This window comes from Hoplias malabaricus, chromosome 1, assembly GCF_029633855.1.
Source record: "Hoplias malabaricus isolate fHopMal1 chromosome 1, fHopMal1.hap1, whole genome shotgun sequence".
In the NCBI taxonomy this organism is placed as follows: domain Eukaryota; kingdom Metazoa; phylum Chordata; class Actinopteri; order Characiformes; family Erythrinidae; genus Hoplias; species Hoplias malabaricus.
In genome coordinates, this window is record NC_089800.1 from 32,921,097 (window position 1) to 32,942,585 (window position 21,489).

General features: G+C 41.0%; 2 protein-coding genes across 3 annotated transcripts; one reads left to right on the top strand and one right to left on the bottom strand.

Moving 5' to 3' along the window:
- The first annotated feature begins 10,671 nt into the window (after positions 1-10,671).
- On the top strand, positions 10,672-13,777 carry nceh1a (neutral cholesterol ester hydrolase 1a). The gene is made up of 5 exons (XM_066662421.1): positions 10,672-11,294; positions 11,738-11,966; positions 12,167-12,236; positions 12,560-12,731; positions 12,821-13,777. Exons 1-5 carry the CDS (start codon positions 11,028-11,030, stop codon positions 13,433-13,435), a joined length of 1,353 nt encoding a protein of 450 aa, XP_066518518.1. The 5' UTR covers positions 10,672-11,027; the 3' UTR covers positions 13,436-13,777.
- Positions 13,778-15,404: 1,627 nt separating this feature from the next.
- LOC136688386 (E3 ubiquitin-protein ligase MSL2-like) lies at positions 15,405-21,219 on the bottom strand. Of its 2 annotated transcripts, XM_066662424.1 has the most exons (4): positions 21,097-21,219; positions 20,481-20,728; positions 19,786-19,927; positions 15,405-17,276 (listed from the first exon to the last, which is right to left on the bottom strand). In XM_066662424.1, the coding sequence occupies exons 3-4, from the start codon at positions 19,925-19,927 to the stop codon at positions 16,114-16,116; spliced, it is 1,305 nt and encodes a 434-aa protein (XP_066518521.1). In that variant the 5' UTR covers positions 20,481-20,728; positions 21,097-21,219; the 3' UTR covers positions 15,405-16,113. The 2 variants fall into 2 exon arrangements, with proteins under 2 accessions (XP_066518521.1, XP_066518519.1); XM_066662422.1 differs by lacking the exon at positions 21,097-21,219 and having other exon boundaries at positions 20,481-20,882.
- Between the last annotated feature and the right edge of the window lie 270 nt (positions 21,220-21,489).

Genomic DNA, 21,489 nt, shown 5'->3' on the forward strand with positions numbered 1-21,489 from the left:
CAAAGCTAACTATTTTGTTACTACAGCTACTCGTCAATCCATTAACCTCTAGCCGTTTGTTGTTCAACAAACATGCTGAAACCGTTTGCACATGATTAGGTCGCCACGTATACCGACCTTTTTACAAACTAACTTTACAAGCTGATAGAACATGCTTCAGCATGCCAACCCCTGTACATAATCCACAACTAGGGTCTTCACCTACGTCCAACACTGTAAAAGATTGCTGTAAATTTACAGCAAGTTTGCTACAGTATTTTACTGTGTATTGCAATGCATCCTGGGTACTGGGCTGGAAGCAGCAATGAAGCAACTAGCCAGTAACGGTAATAACATGGAAAGGCATCGGCATCTTACGTTTGGGTGATGCTGGCACATGCCAGTGACAGTGAACATCTGCCAGTAGCCTACGTTTAGGTAGCACATGAATGTGTAGGCTATAACTAGCACATGGATGTGTAGGCACTAGCACACGTATGCTACTAGCATGTAAACGGACCAAACAAGTAACATGCTACAAACATAATATATTTGCACAGTCTACTGTCAACGTGTTTAAGGACAATTGAACTACAAGCTTTTCCCATTCTAATATCACAATATATGTCTGCTTCGGGCACTACAAGCAGAGAACTGAAAAGTAATTTATAGGTGCAATTTATTTATGGCAAGTAATTTTAACATTAAAAAGCTTCTGATTATGTTTAATTAAAAACTGGATATATACAATAGAATTTTGACTAGTAACAATTATATTTTGGCTAGTCAGAATGACAATTTAAGATATCTGCCTTTACAATCTGACTAAGAACTAGTCAAAATGTATTTTAGGAAATTTGAAATTAGTATTAAAAATATAACAAATTCAAATTCGACTAGTCAAAAATACATTTTTAGATATCTGAATTCATTGTGTACGCCCCCCCTCCCATGTGCCAGATAATGATTGCCAGGTGTGTTCATTTTAACCGAATTTAGGCTTATTTCTCTGTAAAGTCTCATTGTAATCATTGTAAGTTTTTTAAATGTCAGAGAATGGGGGAAATACAGAAAAAATCTACAACTCTGAAGTTGGCTTCTTATTTGTCAGCTTCTTATTCAGATATACTGCAGATGTCAAACCAAAGTACACTATAATATGCGGATCTGCCAACATTTACATGACGCCAAATTGGGCTATGTACATCAGCTATATTTTGACTAGTCAGAATTATCATTTAAGATATCAGAACTACAAAATGTGAATAGGTTCAAGATATCTGTATTTGAAGATATCTTAAAAGGAATTCTGACTAGTCAAAATTATTCATTCATTCATTATCTGTAACCGCTTATCCAGTTCAAGGTCGCGGTTAGTCAAAACTACAATTTTGGATATGCCAGCGTCACCCAAATGTTGTATCTTAATTTACTTGCAGTATTGATAATTATAGGCTAATTATAGGGTATTTTGCTGAAGAATTATGAGCCCCATTCCAATTCTGATCTGGGATGCCCACATTTGTTTAGTTTAAAGTCAGATTTTAAAGGGAAGATACTATTTGCTAGCCAGGTATGCATATCTAGTAAATTAGCTTTGCGAAGTGTTTGTGTGTATATTTTAATTAGTCTTTAGTTAGAGTATTACTTTCAAAATGTCTAAATACAAAATGTTGAGCTATCAGTCCTTTTATCACAAATGTAGTGTGTTGGTCTATGTAATGCATATGAAATTACATCTTATTACTCTATGCTATTCTTTAAATGTGGGGAAGTTTTGTGCATTTAAGGCTCATTTACAGGTATGTGTGACTGGGACATGTCACATTGAAAACTGCAATACTTAAAAGATCTATATTCTCACTATTTAGGCTAGTGCCACAGCTGTTGATGTTGGAACCCTTAAAACCTGCCTGTGAGCCTTCAGATGATAATTCTGGGTATGTATGTATAATTGCAAGATTTGTCAAAATACTCCAAACACTACAAAAGTTTAAGACACTTTTGAATTATAATTACAGTGGAATTTTTGAACAATGCAAGATGGCAACTGACGTTGGAAGGACAAGTGGCCTGTGTTTGCTCAAGCCTTCATTAATCTCTGGAAAGGCAGCCCTATTCTCCTTGTAGTACAATTTCTGTCTCCAATATCGACAGGAAACTTCATGTGCAATTGAGTTAATCTAGAGATCTGTTTCTTTCTCTACTTGTGTTTACTTCCTTCTCTGCATTAAACTAGCCCCTATTTAGTATTTTATCTGTATTATTATATATCTTACCTGTAGTTAAAATTATTAGTAAATATCGAAACCTTGAAATATGAAAACCTTACTGTCACAGAAACCTGATGTATGAAAATGTATAAAACATTCTTAAAATGAACTGAAGGTAAATGCTTAGAAAATTTCACCCATTTCTGGATAATTCTTTATGAAATGTTTCTGAAGAGCAGTTACTGTTTTCATTCATTCATTCATTAGCTGCAACCACTTAATTTTAATCAGAGTCATTGTGGGTCCAGAGCCTATCTGAAATCATTTGTTGCAGTTGTAAATTGTGCTTTCATATGTGAAATTAAAAGTTAAATACAGGATTTTCTGATTACTGTGATAAAGGGGTGTGTGATATGACGATATCAGATCATGAAGGATAAGAATTTGTCCATGATACACCATCACAGGGAAATCATTGTATTGTGCTAATGCACATTCAGTCAGCTGCAGTTCTTATAAGTTGTTTATGTACTATGTACATATTGCACCTCAGTGTAATGGGCAGACTCTCAGGGCACAGATAATGTAAGTTAGTACTCTAAAATGTATGACTACTGAACTAAAACCAAAAGAATTATTTATTCCAGACATGAGATCTCTTCCTCATTAATTAAAATATGAATAAATAATTTTTAAAAAATTGTGGCTCAACAAAGCCTGAAGAGTCCACAAGCGATTCACACACACTCAGCATATCAGTGCTTACATAGGTTGTGCCCTTAAAAACAAGATGAAATTTGAGTCTTTCCGTCAGTTCACTCATTAGTAATCCTCATGTTTGTGTAAAGAGTACTTGCAAAAAGAAAAAAATATTAAAAAATAAATCTTCAAATAAAGTGTAGCCATGTAGCTTGGGCTCAGCTTTAACCTCAACCAAGGTGAGGAAGCGACAATGCTTCAGCACCAAGCTGACACAGATCGTTTTATATGGCAACAGCAATCAAAGTCAACAACACTCAAAACAATAAGTTTTCAAAGCTTAGATCCATTTCACTGTCTGCCCATACCGTACTGAGACCATTTAAACACAGGAGGGGGGTCAGGGAGGTGGCCTCACTCTACAGCCATCAGGGAAAGCTCCCTCCTTCCAACAACGTCTGGCCTTAAAGGGAACAATTTCTGGGTTAGAAAAAAGACTAAATATCAGAATAAATCTAGGTGAATCAGAACTTTTTTCCTGTTGGGTGAGGGCAAAAAGTCATTTGAAGTGGTGCATGAGATTAGTTTGTCTAGGAAAGTAAAATGTATAATGTTGCCATTAAAAATTTTTTTTTCTTCTTAAGTAAAACATATAATCTTCCTTATGGAGAGGTTGGGGTCTTTGAAGATTCCAAAGAAGATTGCAAATTAAATTTAGAAAAGTGCCTAAGATGTTTTGATCACTAAAGATTCATTTTAAAAGATTCATCTTTAAAAATTCTGAAGGCTTTTCATTAACATTACTTCATAAAATTGCCTCTAGTTTACTCACTGCCTCATTTGGGTTCTGCAAAGAATGAAGAAATGTGAAAGGGTTATGATCACAATAAACCACCAAGGGAACCAAACTTCCTCCCACATACGTGTCAAAATGCTGCAAAACCCCAAATCAGAGCCAAAGCCTCCTACTCAATGACTGAACAATTATGCTGGTATGAAGGAAACGTGTGTATCCCCTGCATACTCGATATAACGAATAGGGTCGTTTTCTAAATCGTGTCAAAAGTATTATGGAATGTAGCGTATGTTGTATATACACCGTGATATATATATAAATATATATATTATATATATTTATATATTGTGTTTGTAGCGTTGACCTTATTCAAACTCTTATGATTTCTGATATTTGACTAATGATAATAATTAAAATTTGATAATTGGCTTAAGTAATTAAAACGTTATTAATTAGTTTGAGAATGAATAATGGCCAAGCTAAGTGAGTTCTTCAGGATCTTCAGACTTTTCATGAACAGACTCCACACACTGTGATTTCAAATAATGGAAATATTTATTAACAAAAAGAATATTTACTTAACATAGCATAATCTCAAAATCTCACGGCATCAACGCAGGTGAAGCCGATTCGAATTTAAAGATAAGCTAGGCGCTAGGACTTGTGACTAATGTGTTGCTAACTGAGGTTTTACTTAATATATAAATTTATCAAGGGACTTAATTAGGCACCAGCTTCAGGAGAGTGAATGAATTTTGGCTTGCTTACTCTTTTTGTCGTTTTCACCGAGCCGTCGGGTCCCGCTGTTCTAACCTCCGTGCTCTAGGGGTTGCTTCTTGTCCTCCCCGCGTCGTTGAAGGTAGGCTCGTTGGGAAGGGGATTCCTTCCAGGTTGAGTCAGACACTCTCTGCCTTAGACGGGGCGACGTCGATCGGGAGTTCCCTTTTACGGAGGATTGCAGGCCTGGCTGGTCTTTCCCCTGAGTGGGGTGGCTTCTCAGAGTGGTTAGCTCATCAGTCGAGTCTCCAGGAGCTGTGCCCTCAGAAGTCGATTTATAACGCAAATATATCCGCTATCAACTAATCTAAAGGGGTGATATCTTATTCTGGCCACAAATAAGTTTCACCTGCTTTGATCACTCGTGAGATTAAACTTAGGTTGGGCGATAAAACATAAACACAATAATAAAAAAAAAGGATTATTCAGAATTACTTGACGTGACTGGTAAAAATTCTTTCACACTCTAGCTAGCGCAAGACGTCTCCTGGGGAGCTGAGTGAGGTCCTTTAAAGTTTTTGTTCGTCCGCGTAAAGAAGAGAAAAACATCTCGCTTGGAGAGGTTGAAAATTAGAGAGAGAGCGCAAGAGGGAGCGCGTGAAGCAGAGAAGAGAAACAGCGAGAATGCAAGGCGGAAGTCGAGAAGGTATCAGAGAGAGCGAAAATGAGTCAGCACCCTCTTTTCAAAGGTAGCGCGGTCACGCCCTATTAAGAGGTGTCCTTCCTTTGATAGGATCCTGGGTCTGAGGCTCACGTGACTTCACATGGGGGAGAGAGGATACACGTATACACAAAATTGAATATCATAGAAATTACTTATACATACTTGTGGTATAGCATAATGTGTCCTAGATTATCAATATCAAACATCTATGAATAATTTTATTTTGGGTACGACATGATCACATACCACTACAATATTACGTTAGAAGATATTAATTCGTTTTCTTAGTTAGAGACAGAAACTTTCTTTCATGATTGAAAACAGTAATACACATCACTTCATTGGTTGGTAGACGTTTATCTGAAGACACAAAGAGTGACATTCATACATATTGCGTACACATATTTATTGGAATTTGATTATTTCCATTATGTATCCAGGCGACCTCAGGCAAGACGTGATTTCGCCAATGTCCACTTGGGGTCGCTGTTGGTCCATGCTGTCCGTCCTTTGCGGATGAGTTTCCAGGGGTTCAGTGTAAGGTCAATTCTGGGGCCATCTGTTTAGTAGGCCGGAGATAACGTTCCGTCGTTTAGGCGCCACGGCCATAAAGAGTCCTTTTATCTCTGGTTCTCACCACTTTGTTTGCTCTTCTTTTGGTCTAACAGCATCATAAAATGGGTTTGTTATCTTTCCATTTCTGAAGACGACAGAGGGGGGTCACTGGAAAGTGTCCTGCTCAGTCTTTGATACTAGTTTGTGTGTGTGTGTGTGAGAAACACGGTCTGTGCGCACACACGCAATCCTGTGGAATGTGGGGTTTTGTCACAAACACAATCCTTATTAGAGTAGAGAGTTTTTCATTTCTCTATTCGATCCATACTCCACTACAGAAATGTATTGATATTTGCAATATATCCCCCAGTTCTAGCTTGAGCGCAAGTCACTTTCACGCACCTTTGTTGGAAGCATGCGCTTATGTCACAATATCGCTATATGGTAAAAGTCTTTTTGAATTAAAAAAAAACATACCAGAATTATTGTGAATATTTTGCCCACCTCTAGCAACAAGGTACACCTTTATAATCTGTGAAGCTCCCTACATTTTCCACAAGCTTCAGCACTTTATGTGAAGCACTATTTTTGATGGACACCCTTTTTTTATTTCTGATGTGCCATGTTGATCTGCCACATTTGCTTGTTGAGTTATATAGGCATTGAATATATGGCAAAACCCATATTGAGTCAGCTTCATCATTGTATTCACTTTTTGTCTGGGTCATCTCACATCTCTAATATTTCCAATTATTTGCAGGCACAGTTTTAAAAAACAGACACAATCTAATTTTCCCCTTACTGTATCCTCTAAGCTTTGTGTATACAATTTTTATTGCAACTTTTTTGTTCCTTTATTTCCACATGCTATGTTACTAATTATGGATTTTTATTTATTTTTTTTACAAATCCCCAGGGGTGGTCAAAGTAGACAGAAACCAAGAATTCCTGAACCATGCATCTGTGTGTATCCTCACTTTTAAAGAAACAGATGGAATAGAATTTTATTTGAAGTGTCATGTTCAATGCAAAACTGATTTTAAGTGTGTCTTGGTTGGTCAGTAACATGTAGAGTTCAATGATATTTGAAATACAAAGTTTTAGTAATCCAGATTTTTTTTTTAAATGTTCATGATGTATTAGTCAGTTTGTGTGATCTGGTAAGATCAAAAGTCATGTAATATAACTTGACTTGTAATATAATAAGATTTGGGCACCTTTCTTGTAATCCAAGGGCAATAATGGGAAAGTAGTTTGATATTGAAGTATTTTTGGTAAAAAAAAAAAAAAAGGTTAATCAAACATCATAAGGGGCAGAAATCTAAAGTGCAAGTAAAAAGATGAATTATTTGACATGTTATTTGTCGACATATATATTCTGTTTTAATAAAGAGCATTACTGATTTTAATTCTAAATGTAGATTTGGACTTTTATGTATGTAATTGTTATAGTATTTTTACAGTATTCATGCTTGGCAGTTTTTGGGTTGTTTTTCTTATTTAATTGTAACACCATAATCCTATTACACTATATTACATGCAGGTATTGTTCAGTATACATGAAGAATTTGATGTAATATGGATAATGTTTCTAATTAGTTTTCATCTGTAAAAAGGTACTGTTTCTGAAAAAAGGCAGTAAATGGCTGGCAAATCTGCTGAAATGTTTTAATGTACACTTAAATATTTACAGTAAAGTATTAATCAATTTAGTGTTCCTGTAAAAATATGGTAAATGGCTGGGAGCTCTGCTGTCAGTATTTCACTGTAAAATTTACAATACATTTTTTACAGTGAAGATTTTGCAGTGTTAGAAGGACGTCATAAGTTGCTCCCAGCAAAAACTTAATATGACTTGCCTCCATCGCCCACAAGTCTTACACTCTAAACTTGTGAGTGGTAACTCCAGTACCCCTCTCCCATACCTACCTACCACGCTACTTAAACACAAGCCACTTCCTTATAACCTTGTTAATAACCCTCTGCATCTTCAATACTTCTGTGATTGAAACATCATAAACTGTCAATGGCCACATAATACGAGGCAGTAAGCCAAACTGCAGACACCACAATCTTAACATCTAATTAATGCTATTAACAGCCTTCACCAGTCCAGCTTTTAGTCCCACAACTTGTTCTGTATCGTTTAGTGCTGCATGATACCATCTACATAAACTCTTCACTGGTCTCTTCAGTACTGTAGGGATGATTTTACTGTAGGGAAAAGTTTTCCTTTGACAATCGACAGACTTCTAGACTTGCTTGGTTTAACACTCAGCCTAGCCGAACTTAGATTATCATTTTACTTCTTCAGTAACCGGCGTGTGCAAAGCACATTACTCATTAGCATTGTCATGTAACCCATGTAAGCCCTAATTGGTTGGAGTCGAGCATTGTCATGCAACCTTTCCCTGCCTACAACCCACTTAGAGTCCTAAGATTGCACCTAGATTTCCATTGTAAATGTCCATTAAATCAGACATCCAGCCATTATACCCATTTCTAATCGCTGCCATGATGTAACAAATTCCCCTGTACTAAAGCAAAACTAAATATCCTCAAAGTATGCTTTAACCAATCTAGTAACCTTATCTGGCACCTGGAAGAATTCAAAAGCTTTCCACAAGTTGATGTGGCACTGATTCAAATGCATTAGCTAAATCTAGGAAAACAATATGCAAATACCTACCCTCTTTCTTAACTGTCTGAATCAGATGCCAGATCATGCTAATCATGCTATGTTCCAAACATCCTGCAAAATCAGAAACCCCTGCCTCTTGTACTGATGTCAATTAATTTGTTTGTTTGAAGTCCAGTTTTGGGACTTCCACCAGGCAGGACATGAACAATAGCAGGGCTGAGTCATGACAGGCATTGTCCTCAAGTGTCACTTCAGGTGTTTTAATCTCTGTGCAGGAACAAGACTTGCTGCAGGAAACTGCCTCTTTCCTCTGCTCTTGGTGGAAAAAAACCTGCGAAGGACCTATATAAAATAATAGTATTAATACATGAACTCAATTCTAAAACATTTTTTTCCTAATTACACTTAAAGATGATTTTAACCTTGTCTTGCATGACAAAGATAAACATAGGAAAAACTGTGATTCTGCTTGTTGTATCTGGTGAGCGTATTGAGTTATCATTTAAGGCCTTTAAAAGACACGACATTTTCCCACAAAGTTTATTAGCCATTACACATTAGACCTTTCTATTACATTTTTATATATTTTACTGCATGGTTACAAAATATTAAGTGCTTCCTTCCAAAGTTCTATAACTTAGATTTTAATGTCTGGAATACTGAAAAGAAGAATGTGCAACACAAGACTATGGTGATCATAATTTACTGTAAATAGCAGGTGGAACTTTGCATGTACAAATTAACAGCATTTAAAATAAATTTCATTTAAGACGTAACTGGTCTTCTCCATGTGCGTTTCTGGTTGAAGGGCTGAACTTACACTGAACTTCCTGCAGGATTGTACCCAATGATATTTATTAATTATCAATAAGTCAAAAAGTGAATATGTAAAAAAAAAAAAAAAAAAAAAAAAATACACCATACTTACATGAATTGAATTTTGTTAACCCCATATCTTGATGTGTGACATCAAAACTGTCTGTGCTTCGTTGTTTTAAGATGATTAGTAAGTCCAATATGCACCTGGCAGACTGTATGTACAATTTCAGCCTGACTACCCTCTCGTCACAAGTATAACACAAATAAGAATAAAAAGAATGTTACATATCAGCAGTACAATGATGACATTTTAAACGCCTAAACGCAACCAAAACATGAACTGTTTTGTCACAAATTTCCTGTCTATGCGTTTTATCAAACACTTTGGGTACCGTGAAATATCTGGTAATTTAATCTGTTACCTCGCTGTAAACGTACAGTCAGAAAATTTTAACGCATTGTCTGCCACGTGTATCATATTTAACTAACTGCCTTGTACCTGTGAGCAACGTCAGCGAAAAAATGCCACGATTCCAAACGTGAATATAAAAAGCATTTTACGACCGCCGCCTCAATAAAATCTCTGCGCAGAAGCCTCTTACTGAATCTTACAAACACCACAAAAGGCAAATATGTAAGTAAATGCACTCACCAAAGCGGTGCAGCTCAAGTTTGCCGCTATAGCCTCTGTCCTCCTGTAGCTTGCAAGCACCGCCGTCACGTGACCAGTGGAGCGTAACTTGATTGCTTGGATGTTGGCTCAATTGGAGACAGAATCTATTACCCTTTGTATCCCGGATGTGTACTCTGATTTTTTTTTAACTCGCATGTTGGCATCTGAATTTGGCCTATTGAATTTGAGCATCTTAAAAATATATTATTTTCATTTTTATAGCTTGATTTTTTTCTGATTAACCTTGAATAATAACAGTGAAAATGTGTTCTTGAATATTCACAAGATGCATAATTTCAATGCAAATCATTTAGAGGTGAAAATCTGAAGTGTTAAATTCCGAGGCAACACTATTCAAATGCATAATTTCATTGTAAAAAAAAATTAGTGCTATGATTTCAAAGGCTGTAATATTTAAAAATCTGATGAGACATTTGCTTCCATATGTATGTTCCACTGGTAACCGCTACACTGTGACAGTCTTTCTGTGTGTGTTTGTGTTTGTGTGTGTGTGGTGTTCCTCTGTGAGACACTGGGATAAAAGTGAGTGATACTTGTGAAATATGCTTTTGAGTGTAAAAAAAAAAAGACCCCTCCCCCAATCTCTCAGGGGGGTTACACTCAAAAACACATTTCACAAGATTCACTCACTTTTACCCCAGTGTCACCCTCAGAATATTTCCCACAATCCCCTTTTCGCCCACTTTTAGGGGAGGACGTCTGGGTCCACTCACACAACACTGTCCACTGCTCTGACTCACACAGGAATCAACACATCCCAGACACCATTTCCCAGAATGCTGTGCTGCTGAACTGTGATTGGCTACAGGCTGCACATAAGAGAGCCCTCAGAGAGAGAGAGAGAGAGAGAGAGAGTGTGAGTGATTGATTGATTGATTGGTTGATTACTGAGGGATTTTGACTGGTGTGTTACACAGATGGATTATAAAGATTGTCTTCAGTGTGTAGTGGTTTACAATGATTGATTGTAGTGATTGATTGCTCACAGAGAGTGAATGTGAGTGTAATTAGTGGTGGAGGAGACTGTTTACAGTGGATGGTATTGATTATTATGGTTATTGTTCAGTGATTATTTTTTTTGTTTACAGTGATTTTTAATTTGTTTATGGTGGTTGTGTGTTTAGTTTGTTTATAGAGATTGTGGTGTTAAGAAAGTTATTGACTATATTGATTGATTTTGAAATTCAGTGATGTCAGCTTGCTATGACTCTTGTGCAGGTGGTGCGGGTTCAGGGGAAGATTCAGTTGTTGTAGGTGCAGGTAAAGGTGTTTGCACAGGTTTTACAGGTAAAGGCAGAGGTGTGTATGCAGGTTTGAGTGTGAAGCTATTGTGTGTGTGGAGTGTGTGTTCTGTGCTGTGTGTGGCGTACTTGCTGTACCTGCCCCTCCCACCGAACCTCTCTGAGCCCCTCAAACTCATGCTTGTCGCTGCCACCTTCAGGGGAGTCACCAAGGCGGTAAGACACCTGTCTCACCTCACACTCACCCGTCTCCTCACCCACTCACCTGTGTCGCCTCTCACTTGCTATTTCTCAGGGAGAGCTCACAGAATCTCACTGAGATTTTATCCAATCTCTGGTTTTGGGAACTTCTCGGGGAGATCTCATTCAGTCTGTGTCTGCATGTATTTTAAAGGGATATATTATCTAGTCACAGTGTTTATGTGAATTGCACAGTGAGATCTCACAGAGTCTCAGTCTTTAAAGGAGATTTTCCTCATCTCAGTGTTTGTGTATGTTTCTTTGGGAGATCTTTCTCAGTGTGAATGTTTGTATACTTCTCAGTGAGATCTCATCAAGTCTCAGTGTTTGTATGTATTTCTCAGATTTTGTGTATACTTTTTTGTGTGTATGTCTCAGGGAAATCTTGCTCAGTCTTAGTGTCTGTTTATATTTCTCAGGGAGATCTTGCTCAGTCTCTGGGCCTGACCCATCATATCCACCTGATTAACTCAGTGGTGACCCAGTTCGAGAGCCTCGTTCCTCTGGACTATGAGGATGTGAGGACAGAGGACACAGATTTCAGTGGAGTCCAGGTTCGAGTTTATCAGCCGGGTGTAAACGATGCGAGTGGCCTGAGGGGGGCAGTGGTGTTCTTCCATGGAGGAGGGTGGGCCCTTGGAGCACCGAGTGAGAAACTAAATTTATTATTAACAACGGTCTCTGAATAAAGCAGTTTACCCTCCACAGACCGGGTCACCCACAGGGGGCGCCACAGGGCTTGTTAAGTCACCTGTAACTGTAGTTTGTTTTGATTGACCAGTAATTTTAGTTTGTTTGTCTGATGTTTGTTTAATAAATAGAGTTGATGTTGTTGTTTTATTTCTCAGAACTGGGCTCCTATGATCTCATCTGCAGGAAGATGGCGTCTGAGCTGAAGGCCGTGGTGGTGACAGTGGAGTGAGTGGCTTCCCACAATGTCTTTCAGCCAATCATTTACTTAATAAATAAATCAATACACCAATACATCAATCAATCAACATGTAATCAATCATTTAATAAATCAATCACTTAATCATAAACAAAATCAATCAATAAAACAAATATTTAATGAGTCAAACAAAAATTGTGATAATTGATGTCAGTGATATGGGTGTGGTCAGCAATGAGGGAGAGGTCAGTTATAGTTATATGGGTGTGGTCAGTGATGTGGGCATGATCAGTCATGTGATTGTGGTCAGTGATGTGGGAGTGGTCAGTGAGGTGTGTGTGTGTTTCTGTAGTTACCGCATGGCTCCGGATGTTCGGTTTCCTGTGCAGTATGAGGAGTGTCTGAAGGCATCCCGGTTCTTCCTGCAGAACAAGGTTCTGCAGTTCTACTCCGTGGACCCTCAGCGTGTTGCAGTGTGTGGAGACAGTGCCGGGGGGAACCTTGCAGCTGCAGTCGCCCAGCAGGTGATATCTGACCCTTGATCAACACCCTGATGGCAGTCATCATGTTCATGGTTCACTTGGGGCTGATGGTCTCTCTCTTTTCTCTCCAGATCGGACAAGACAACAGCACTGGGAAGTTTAAGCTGCAAGTTCTGATCTACCCAGTTCTCCAGGCTCTAGACTTCAACACAGCCTCGTACCAGCAGAACCAGCAAATCCCCATCCTGTACCGTGAGCTGATGGCTCACTACTGGCTGGAGTACCTGGGGGCGGAGCCTGAGCTCATCCACACTCTGCTCCTCAACAACCACACAGCTCGAGACCAGGTTCTCGCAGAACCGCACCGAGCCAAACTTGACTGGACAGAGGTGCTGCCCGAGGCTATGCAGAAGGGGTACCGGCGTGTGCTCCCTAAACATGGTTCTGCTCAGGTTCTGCGAGAGGTTCCGGGGCTGCTGGACGCCCGGGCAGCCCCTCTCCTGGCTGAGACAAACGTCCTTAAGGCCGCTCCTCGGGCGTACGTCATGACCTGTGAACATGACATCCTGAGAGACGATGGACTGATGTACGTCCACAGGCTGCATGACGCCGGTGTCCCCGTCACTAGCCATCACTACGATGACTGTTTCCACGGCTGTGTGAGCTTTGCCTTCTGGCCGGCGTACTTCTCCGCAGGGATACGCAGCGTGAATGACTACATCGCCTGGCTTCGGGAGCAGCTGTGACTCAGATGTCAGGTTACTGTATTGCTAACGCCACGCAGTCATCATCATGACCAGTGACATCACACACTGACAGTTCTGTACATACAGCATGGCATCAGAAGAACTCAAGGATTGAGAACAAGGCCTCACCTCTTCAGCACTAGAGTCTGTACTGCAGCTGAACTACTCCGCCGCCTCACACTGTGTTCACCACAGCTGTTTTACTTGTGTGTTTACGTTAAATCAAAAATAATCCATTCAGTTTGAGCATAGACATAAAACCATTACAAAATAAAGTCTTTAAATCCTACAACTCTTTAAGTAATAAAATATTTTTCTGCACATCACCGTTGATGTTCGTTTCATTCATTAATTCACTTTTTTGTAACCACTTCATCAGGTCAGAAAAGCAGTAGGTTCCCACCCAGAATTACTGACCACAAGACAGGAATACAACCTGGGTACAGCATTACACACTAACACCTGTGGACAGTTTCACACACTCAACTCAGTCACTCACACACAAACACACACCTGTGGACTGTGGGAGGACAGTGGAGCACCCAGAGGAAACCCACACAGACACAAGGAGACCACACCACACTCCTTACAGACAGTGACCTGAGGAGGGACTAGAACCCATGCCCCCAGGACCCTGGAGTGACAGACTCCCGCTGCAGCAATGCCCTCTGTTGTCTGTTTGTGTGTTTTGCAGAATGTGTTGTTGTTACAGGATGATATCACCTGATCACACATCACCATAAAGACTGATGGTATCTTCAGTCTTCGATCAAAATCACCTTTCAGTAAAGTCCTGTCTTAAATACAAACTTATTACATACTGGGGTCCATTTGTTGCTCTGCATCCTTTACCACCCTTTTCGCATTCTTCAGTGCACAGGACCCCCACAGAGCAGGTATGATGTGGGTGGCGGAGCATTCTCAGTGCTGCAGTGACACTGATATGGTAGTGGTGTGTTAGTGTGTGTTGAAACGAGTTAATCAGACACAGCAGTGCTGCTAGAGTTTATGAATTCAGCTTCAGTTCCATTGATTTAAAATGGTTCTTTAGTGAAAGAATAATAACACACTCACCCTATGAACACTGTGGAATTATAACCCTCTCACTTTATAAACAGTCATATAATAATAATCCTCACTTTGTAAACTCTGAAACAATAATCCTCTCACCAAATGAAGACAGTGGAATAACAACCATCTTGCCCTATGTACACTGTTGAATAATAACCGTTCTCACTTAATAAACACAGTGGCATAATAACCCTCTTCTCACCTTATAAACACAATGGCATAATAACCCTCCTCTCACGCAATAAACACAGTGGAATAATATCCCTCTCACCATATGAACACTGTGGAATAATAACCCTCTCACCCTATGAATACTGTGGAATAATAACCCTCCTACTCTATGAATACTGTGGAATAATAACCCTCTCACCCTACGAATACTGTGGAATAATAACCCTCTCACCCTATGAATACTGTGGAATAATAGCCCTCTCACCCTATGAACACTGTCGAATAAAATCCTTTCACTTTATAAAAATAGTGGAACAACAACCCTCTTACTTTATCAACACAATGGGAGTGAATAGGCGAGTCCTCTGTCCTGGGGTTGTGTTTAAAGGTGACCCTCACCCCAGTGAACTCTGCACACACAACTCTAGAACACAGTTCCGACAGTGTGTTCTCCCCACGAGTCTCAGAGGAACACACTCTTCCAGCACCCAGCTCCTCACACTTCACACATTGACCCTTTAATTCTCCTGAGGGTTTCTGATAAAGTGGCCAGAAACAAAGTTCCTCCATTAGGCAGTGGCCATTTTATTAGAAACACTTTACAGCTGAGAACTAGCACCGGTTTAGAATTAATCTTTAGAAAATGTTCTGATAAGAGATCCCTGTCTCAGTTCTAGATAAGCTGCTGTTCACTGCGATTGTAGTGTTGAAAATGAATAAACAGCTGAGCGCTGCCCTCGTGTGGCGCTGGGAAGGAACAGCAGCTGTGGAAAAAACCTCACAAAACTCAGACATGGGAAAAATCACAGCTTTAGTTCCGATGAATAGTTTTGATGAATACTGAAGTTAACAAATATTTGTTCAGAAAACACAGCTTAACCTTTAACTATTTCTGCTGCTCTTTATTTCATTAACATGGAAGGGAACAGAGTTCTCTCCTAAAATTCAACACTTTATTTTAATACAAAATTCAAATAAAGAATCTGAAGTCCAGAAATCAACACCAAGCTCCTGTTCTCACAGAATGGGGGATCCTCACGTCTGTCTGGAGAAAACCTACCTCCGAATCCGCTTCATGAAGAACATCAAAGTACGCTCTGGTCCAACACACACAGTTCAGAGCCAGGACACAACAGCATCACAACACAAAAAAACAACACAGTGGGACCCAGAACTCACAGCCCTCAGACAAACTAATCTCCCTAACTTTATAAAACCTCTCGAGAACCTCAGAGCCTCTCCGGGTCCTGAAAGTCATGGCTGATGAAGAGCTGAGGGACATATGTGACTCATAATCCTTCATCTCAGGCTTAAGTTATCTGGTTAAAGTCCAGTCCAGTCCACTCCTGTCTTCAAATAGGAACACTTCAAATAGACATCTGAATCTGGGTGCCCTCTCCCAGAAGTTCTAGAGGTTCCAGAAGTTCTAGAGGTTCTCAGGTTTTCTGGAGACCATCGAGATACGAGTGTTCCTGGACTGAGAGGCTGATGCCCAGACTGAGGCTCCTCTGCTCCAGAGCTTTCTCGGGGAGAGCAAAGGCCTCCAGATTCTTCTTCCCGTTGTCAGTGAACAGGTTCTGGCAGCCCCTGCACACGCATTGCACACAGGCTTTTCTGCTGGAGTAACAGGGGCAGCGCTGCCCCCTGCAGGTCAGAACACTTGGGTTCTGCACTGATCGTCCACACCGACAACCCTTTGTCTCCGTCTTCGCCATCCTCCCCTTCTTCTTTGGGGCCCATCTTCTGGGATTCCTCTGGAGCCTGACGTCTGTTCCTTTTTTCTGGGGCTTGACAGTTCTGGACGTGGAGGGGAGGTTTCTTGAGCTGAGATGTTCCACGTTTTTCAGGGAGGCGTTGTTTTGGACTCTGTCTAGAATTCTGTGCTGTAGTGAAGTCCGGAGAGACACGCCAACACTCCTGGACCGGGAAGGTTTCCATTTACTTTGGACTCTCCTCTGGGGCCCACAAGAGCGCTGCAAGTGAGAACAAGGTAAAGGTGGGTTCTGAGGAGAACATGTTGACGGTTCCATGGTGAGGGGGAAAACCAGGGGGGTGCTGTGGCAGGCAGCGCCAGAGTCAGAGATGTTCACGTTGAAGGTGTCTGTGATGAACTGCTGGAACACCAGGCTGTAATCCCTGATGGAGAACGGAGAGGAATCCACCTCAGTTTTCCAATGTTCCTCAAGCTCTTCAGAACTAGACCCGTTCTCTAAGGAACCACTAGGGCAAAAAGAACCCGGCTCTGTTTTACAGCCCAGAGACCCCTCAGCTCCCCCAAGAGCCCCCTGAGGGGACACTTCCTCCTCCACCTCTGTCTGCTCCTCCTCCAGCTCCAGGACTTCCTGCAACATCTTCAGAACCTCTGTGTGGCCCTGAATCTGGGACACATTCCTCCCTGAGGCCAGGAGAACCCACACATACTCACACAGGATCCTGTAACACTCCACTAGAACCCGCAGCTCCTGGTTCTCCTCCAAGACCCCCAGCGTCCTGCAGCAGCTGCTCATTGGCTTCGTCCTCATCGATTCCCCACAGCAACGACACACGGCATGACGACAGGATGGAGACGTGAGGGACACAGCGTCTTGCAGCAGCTCCCCTGCAACCAGACCCAACTAATCAATCACCTGTAACCACTCCCCTGCAACCAGACCTAAATAATCAATCACCAGTGACCTATCCCCTGCAACCAGAACCAAATAATCAATCACCAATAACCACTCCCCTGCAACCAGACCCAACTAATACATCACAATAACCAGACCCAATTCACCAATCACCAATAACCACGCCCCTGCAACCAGACCCAACTAATCAATTACCAATAACCAATCCTCTGCAACCAGACCCAACTAATCAATCACTAATAACCACTCCCCAGCAACCAGACCCAACTATTCACCAATATTCAGAACCAAATAATCAATCACCAATAAACAATCCCCTTCAACAAGACCCAACTAATCAATAACTGATAACTCCCCTGCAACCAGACACAACTTATACATCACCAATAACCAGACTCAATTCATCAATCACCAATAACCACTCCCCTGCAACCAGACCCAACTAATCCCCAATAACCAGACCAAGACCCAACTAATAACCAATCCCCTTCAACAAGACCCAACTAATCAATCACTTATAACTCCCCTGCAACCAGACCCAACTAATCAATCACCAATAACCAATCATCTGCAACAAGACCCAACTAACCAATAACCAATAACCACTCTCCTGCAACCAGACTCAAATATTCACCAATATCCAGAACCAATTAACCAATAAACAGATGCAACTAATCAATCACCTACAACCAGACTGAACTAATCAATCACCTACAACCTGACTGAACTAATCAATCACCAAAAGTCACTCCCCAATAACTATCCCCAACTAATCAATCACCTGCAACCAGACCCAACTAATCAATCACTGATTACCACTCCCCTGCAACCAGAACCAACTAATCAATCACCAATAACCACTCCCCTGCAACCAGACCTAACTAATTCCCAATAACCAGACCAAGACCCAACTAATAACCAATCCCCTTCAACAAGACCCAATTAATCAATCACCAATAACACTCCCCTGCAACCAGACCCAACTAATCAATCACCAATAACCAATCATCTGCAACAAGACCCAACTAACCAATCACCAATAACCACTCCCCTGCAACCAGACCCAAATATTCACCAATATCCAGAACCAATTAACCAATAACCAGATGCAACTAATCAATCACCTACAACCAGACTGAACTAATCAATCACCTGCAACCAGACCCAACTAATCAATCACTGATAACCACTCCCCTGCAACCAGAACCAACTAATCAATCACCAATAACCAATCATCTGCAAACAGACCCAACTCAATCACCAATAACCACTCCCCTGCAATCAGACCCAAATATTCACCAATATCCAGACCAAAATAACCAATCACCAATAACCAGACACAAATAACCAATCACCTGCAACCAGACCAAACTAATCAATCACCAAAAATCACTCCTCTATAACTATACCCAACTAATCAATCACCATTAACCACTCCCCTGAAACCAGACTCCGCCAATCAATCACTGATAACCACTCCCCTGCAACCAGAACCAACTAATCAATCACCAATAACCAACCATCTGCAACAAGACCCAACTAACCAATCACCAAGAACCAGATCCAACTAATCAATCACCTGCAATCAGACCAAACTAAACAATCACCAAAAAACACTCCCTATAACTATACTTAACTAATCAATCACCTGCTACCATACCCAACTAATCAATCACAATTAACCTCTCCCCTGCATCAAGGCCCAAATAATCAATCACAATGAACCACTCCTCTGCAATCAGACTAATCAACCTATAATAACTAACCACAAGCAAAAAGACCAAATTAATCAATCACAAATGCCTAATCACATTCAACAAAACTAAACCAATCAATCACAATTAACTAATCACCTGCAACTAAACAATACCATTTTATATGTAATAATTCTTTATTAATAATTTTATTGAAGATAATTAATTTGTTAAGATGATTTGTTAATACATATGATAATAAGGAATAATCCATTCACCCACAGAGTCATGAATAACTTCATTTGGTTTAACTCTAACAACCTAACTCTCAACTTATTTTTATAATAATAATAATAATAATAATAATAATAATACTGTAAATGTATTTGAAGCTGAAGTGGCATTGGAGACTGAATATGAACCAGAATGGGAACATGAATTGGAATCTGAACCGGAATTGGAATTGAACCTGAATCAGAACCTGACTGAACTCTCACTGTAAATTGAATCTGAACCTGTAAACTCTCGTGTGAGGGATGGTTGAGGATGAGACTAAAGGTGGGAGTCCTAAAGCAAGGGGTGGGTCAGTGTGTGCTGAGGTGGCAGGAGTTTAGTCGGTGAGTATGGGGGTGAGAGTTGAGATGGTGGTCCCAGACTGAGTAGTGGATGAGGGTGTGAGGGATGAGATGGAGGTCTTGTGAGTGAGGGTAGCATGGAGACTTGGGTCTTGTGAGTGAGGGTAGGGGTCGAGCATGGAGACTGGGGTCTTGTGAGTGAGGGTGTGTACCACAGAGCAGGCAGGACAGCGTGTCTCTGAAGAAGGGCAGCAAGGTGAAGAGCTGGGTGAAGGTGTCCGGGCAGCGGGGGTCACTCCGCAATGCCGCTCTGCAGGTGGAGAGGTACAGATAGGTGGAACTCCACGGATCCATCTGAAAACACAGACACAGAGACATGACATTTACCACCACGCTCACCTTTACCACCTCGGACCCCGGACCCTACGGCAGTAACCCTGACCCCACCATACCCCTGGAACATCTCAAACTGTCTCACAGTGTCTCCATGGGTAACGTCCCACTCAGACCCTGCCAGCCCCCCAGAACATCTCTCACTGTCTCCACGGGTAACGTCCCACTCAGACCCTGCCAGCCCCCCAGAACATCTCTCACTGTCTCCACGGGTAACGTCCCACTCAGACCCTGCCAGCCCCCCAGAACATCTCTCACTGTCTCCATGGGTAACGTCCCACTCGGACCCCTAGAACATCTCACACTGTCTCTGTGGAATGTTTAAATCTAATGCCGAACACAAACGTTCTCCGCACCTTCTGTCGTTTTTAGGCGACTGTATTAAACACCACACGACTGAGACGCTGTGGACACATGCCCGCTGCCCTCGTGGTGTACCTTAAGACTGTGTCCTCCATCAAACTGACCCTCGCTCTGAGAACAACGCTCCCCGGGATATCCCTGGCAAACTCACCAGATCCCCTGTTCCCCCAGCATCGGCACTCCCAGGTTCCACACGGGAGTGTCTGTTCCTTCTCCTGGGTGTTCTGTGTGTTCTCCCTGTTCCTTCTCGTGAGGGTTCTCTGTGTTCTCGCTCTGTTCTCCCTCAGGTTTCTCTCTCCGTTCTCTGTGTTCTGTCGGGTTTGTTTTTTTCGTGTTTCTCTGATAGTTCTGCTCCTTCGCCCAAGGTTTTCCGCGAGTCCGGCCTGTTCCTGAACTCCGCTGGGGAAATGTGAGTGAAGGCCGTAAATGTTTATGAAAATGTGTTTTAAATATTCAAAATTTTTTAAAAACCTGTAAATATTGATAAAGCGAGCCGTCGCCCGAAGCTCTAAGTGTGAGCTGTGAGAGAAGAAGAAACACTCAGCGCCGCCCCCTCTGCCGCCCCCTTCAGCACAAACCCACCTCGCACTGAGGCCGAGTCCCGCACATAAAAAATAATAACAAATATATAGCTAAATGACTAGCCAGATTTCTATTTTATGCTAGTGCTTTTTAATATTTATTAATTATAATTATTATATTATATATTATATATTATATATTAATTATAATATTAACGAGTTTTAAACCAAACACTAAACACTTACCGTAATATAGTGACGTCAGTTTTCTCCTCATTTGTGGATCGTGTGTTTGATGTTGTTGAACTTAAAGTTGAAAAACATTTTAATAAAATGCTTATTTATAATAAATTGTTGTAAATGAACAGCATATGCAGAGACTTTTACTGTGGCAATTTTGCTGACTTTCAGGTCCCATTGTTGAATAACCTCTCAGCTGAACTCCTCTCGGATTGGCTCACTGAAAGACACCACCCCTCTCAATTTTGATTGTGTGGGTTTCGCGTCTGTGAGATGTGTCCCAGATCACTCTCTGATCCCTACATAGTGAACTACAGTAGGACCTGAACTGAATTGTACTGTACTGAAATAAACCCCTCCCTCCTTCGCGAGTTCACACAGTAACCCTTTTGTGTTTAA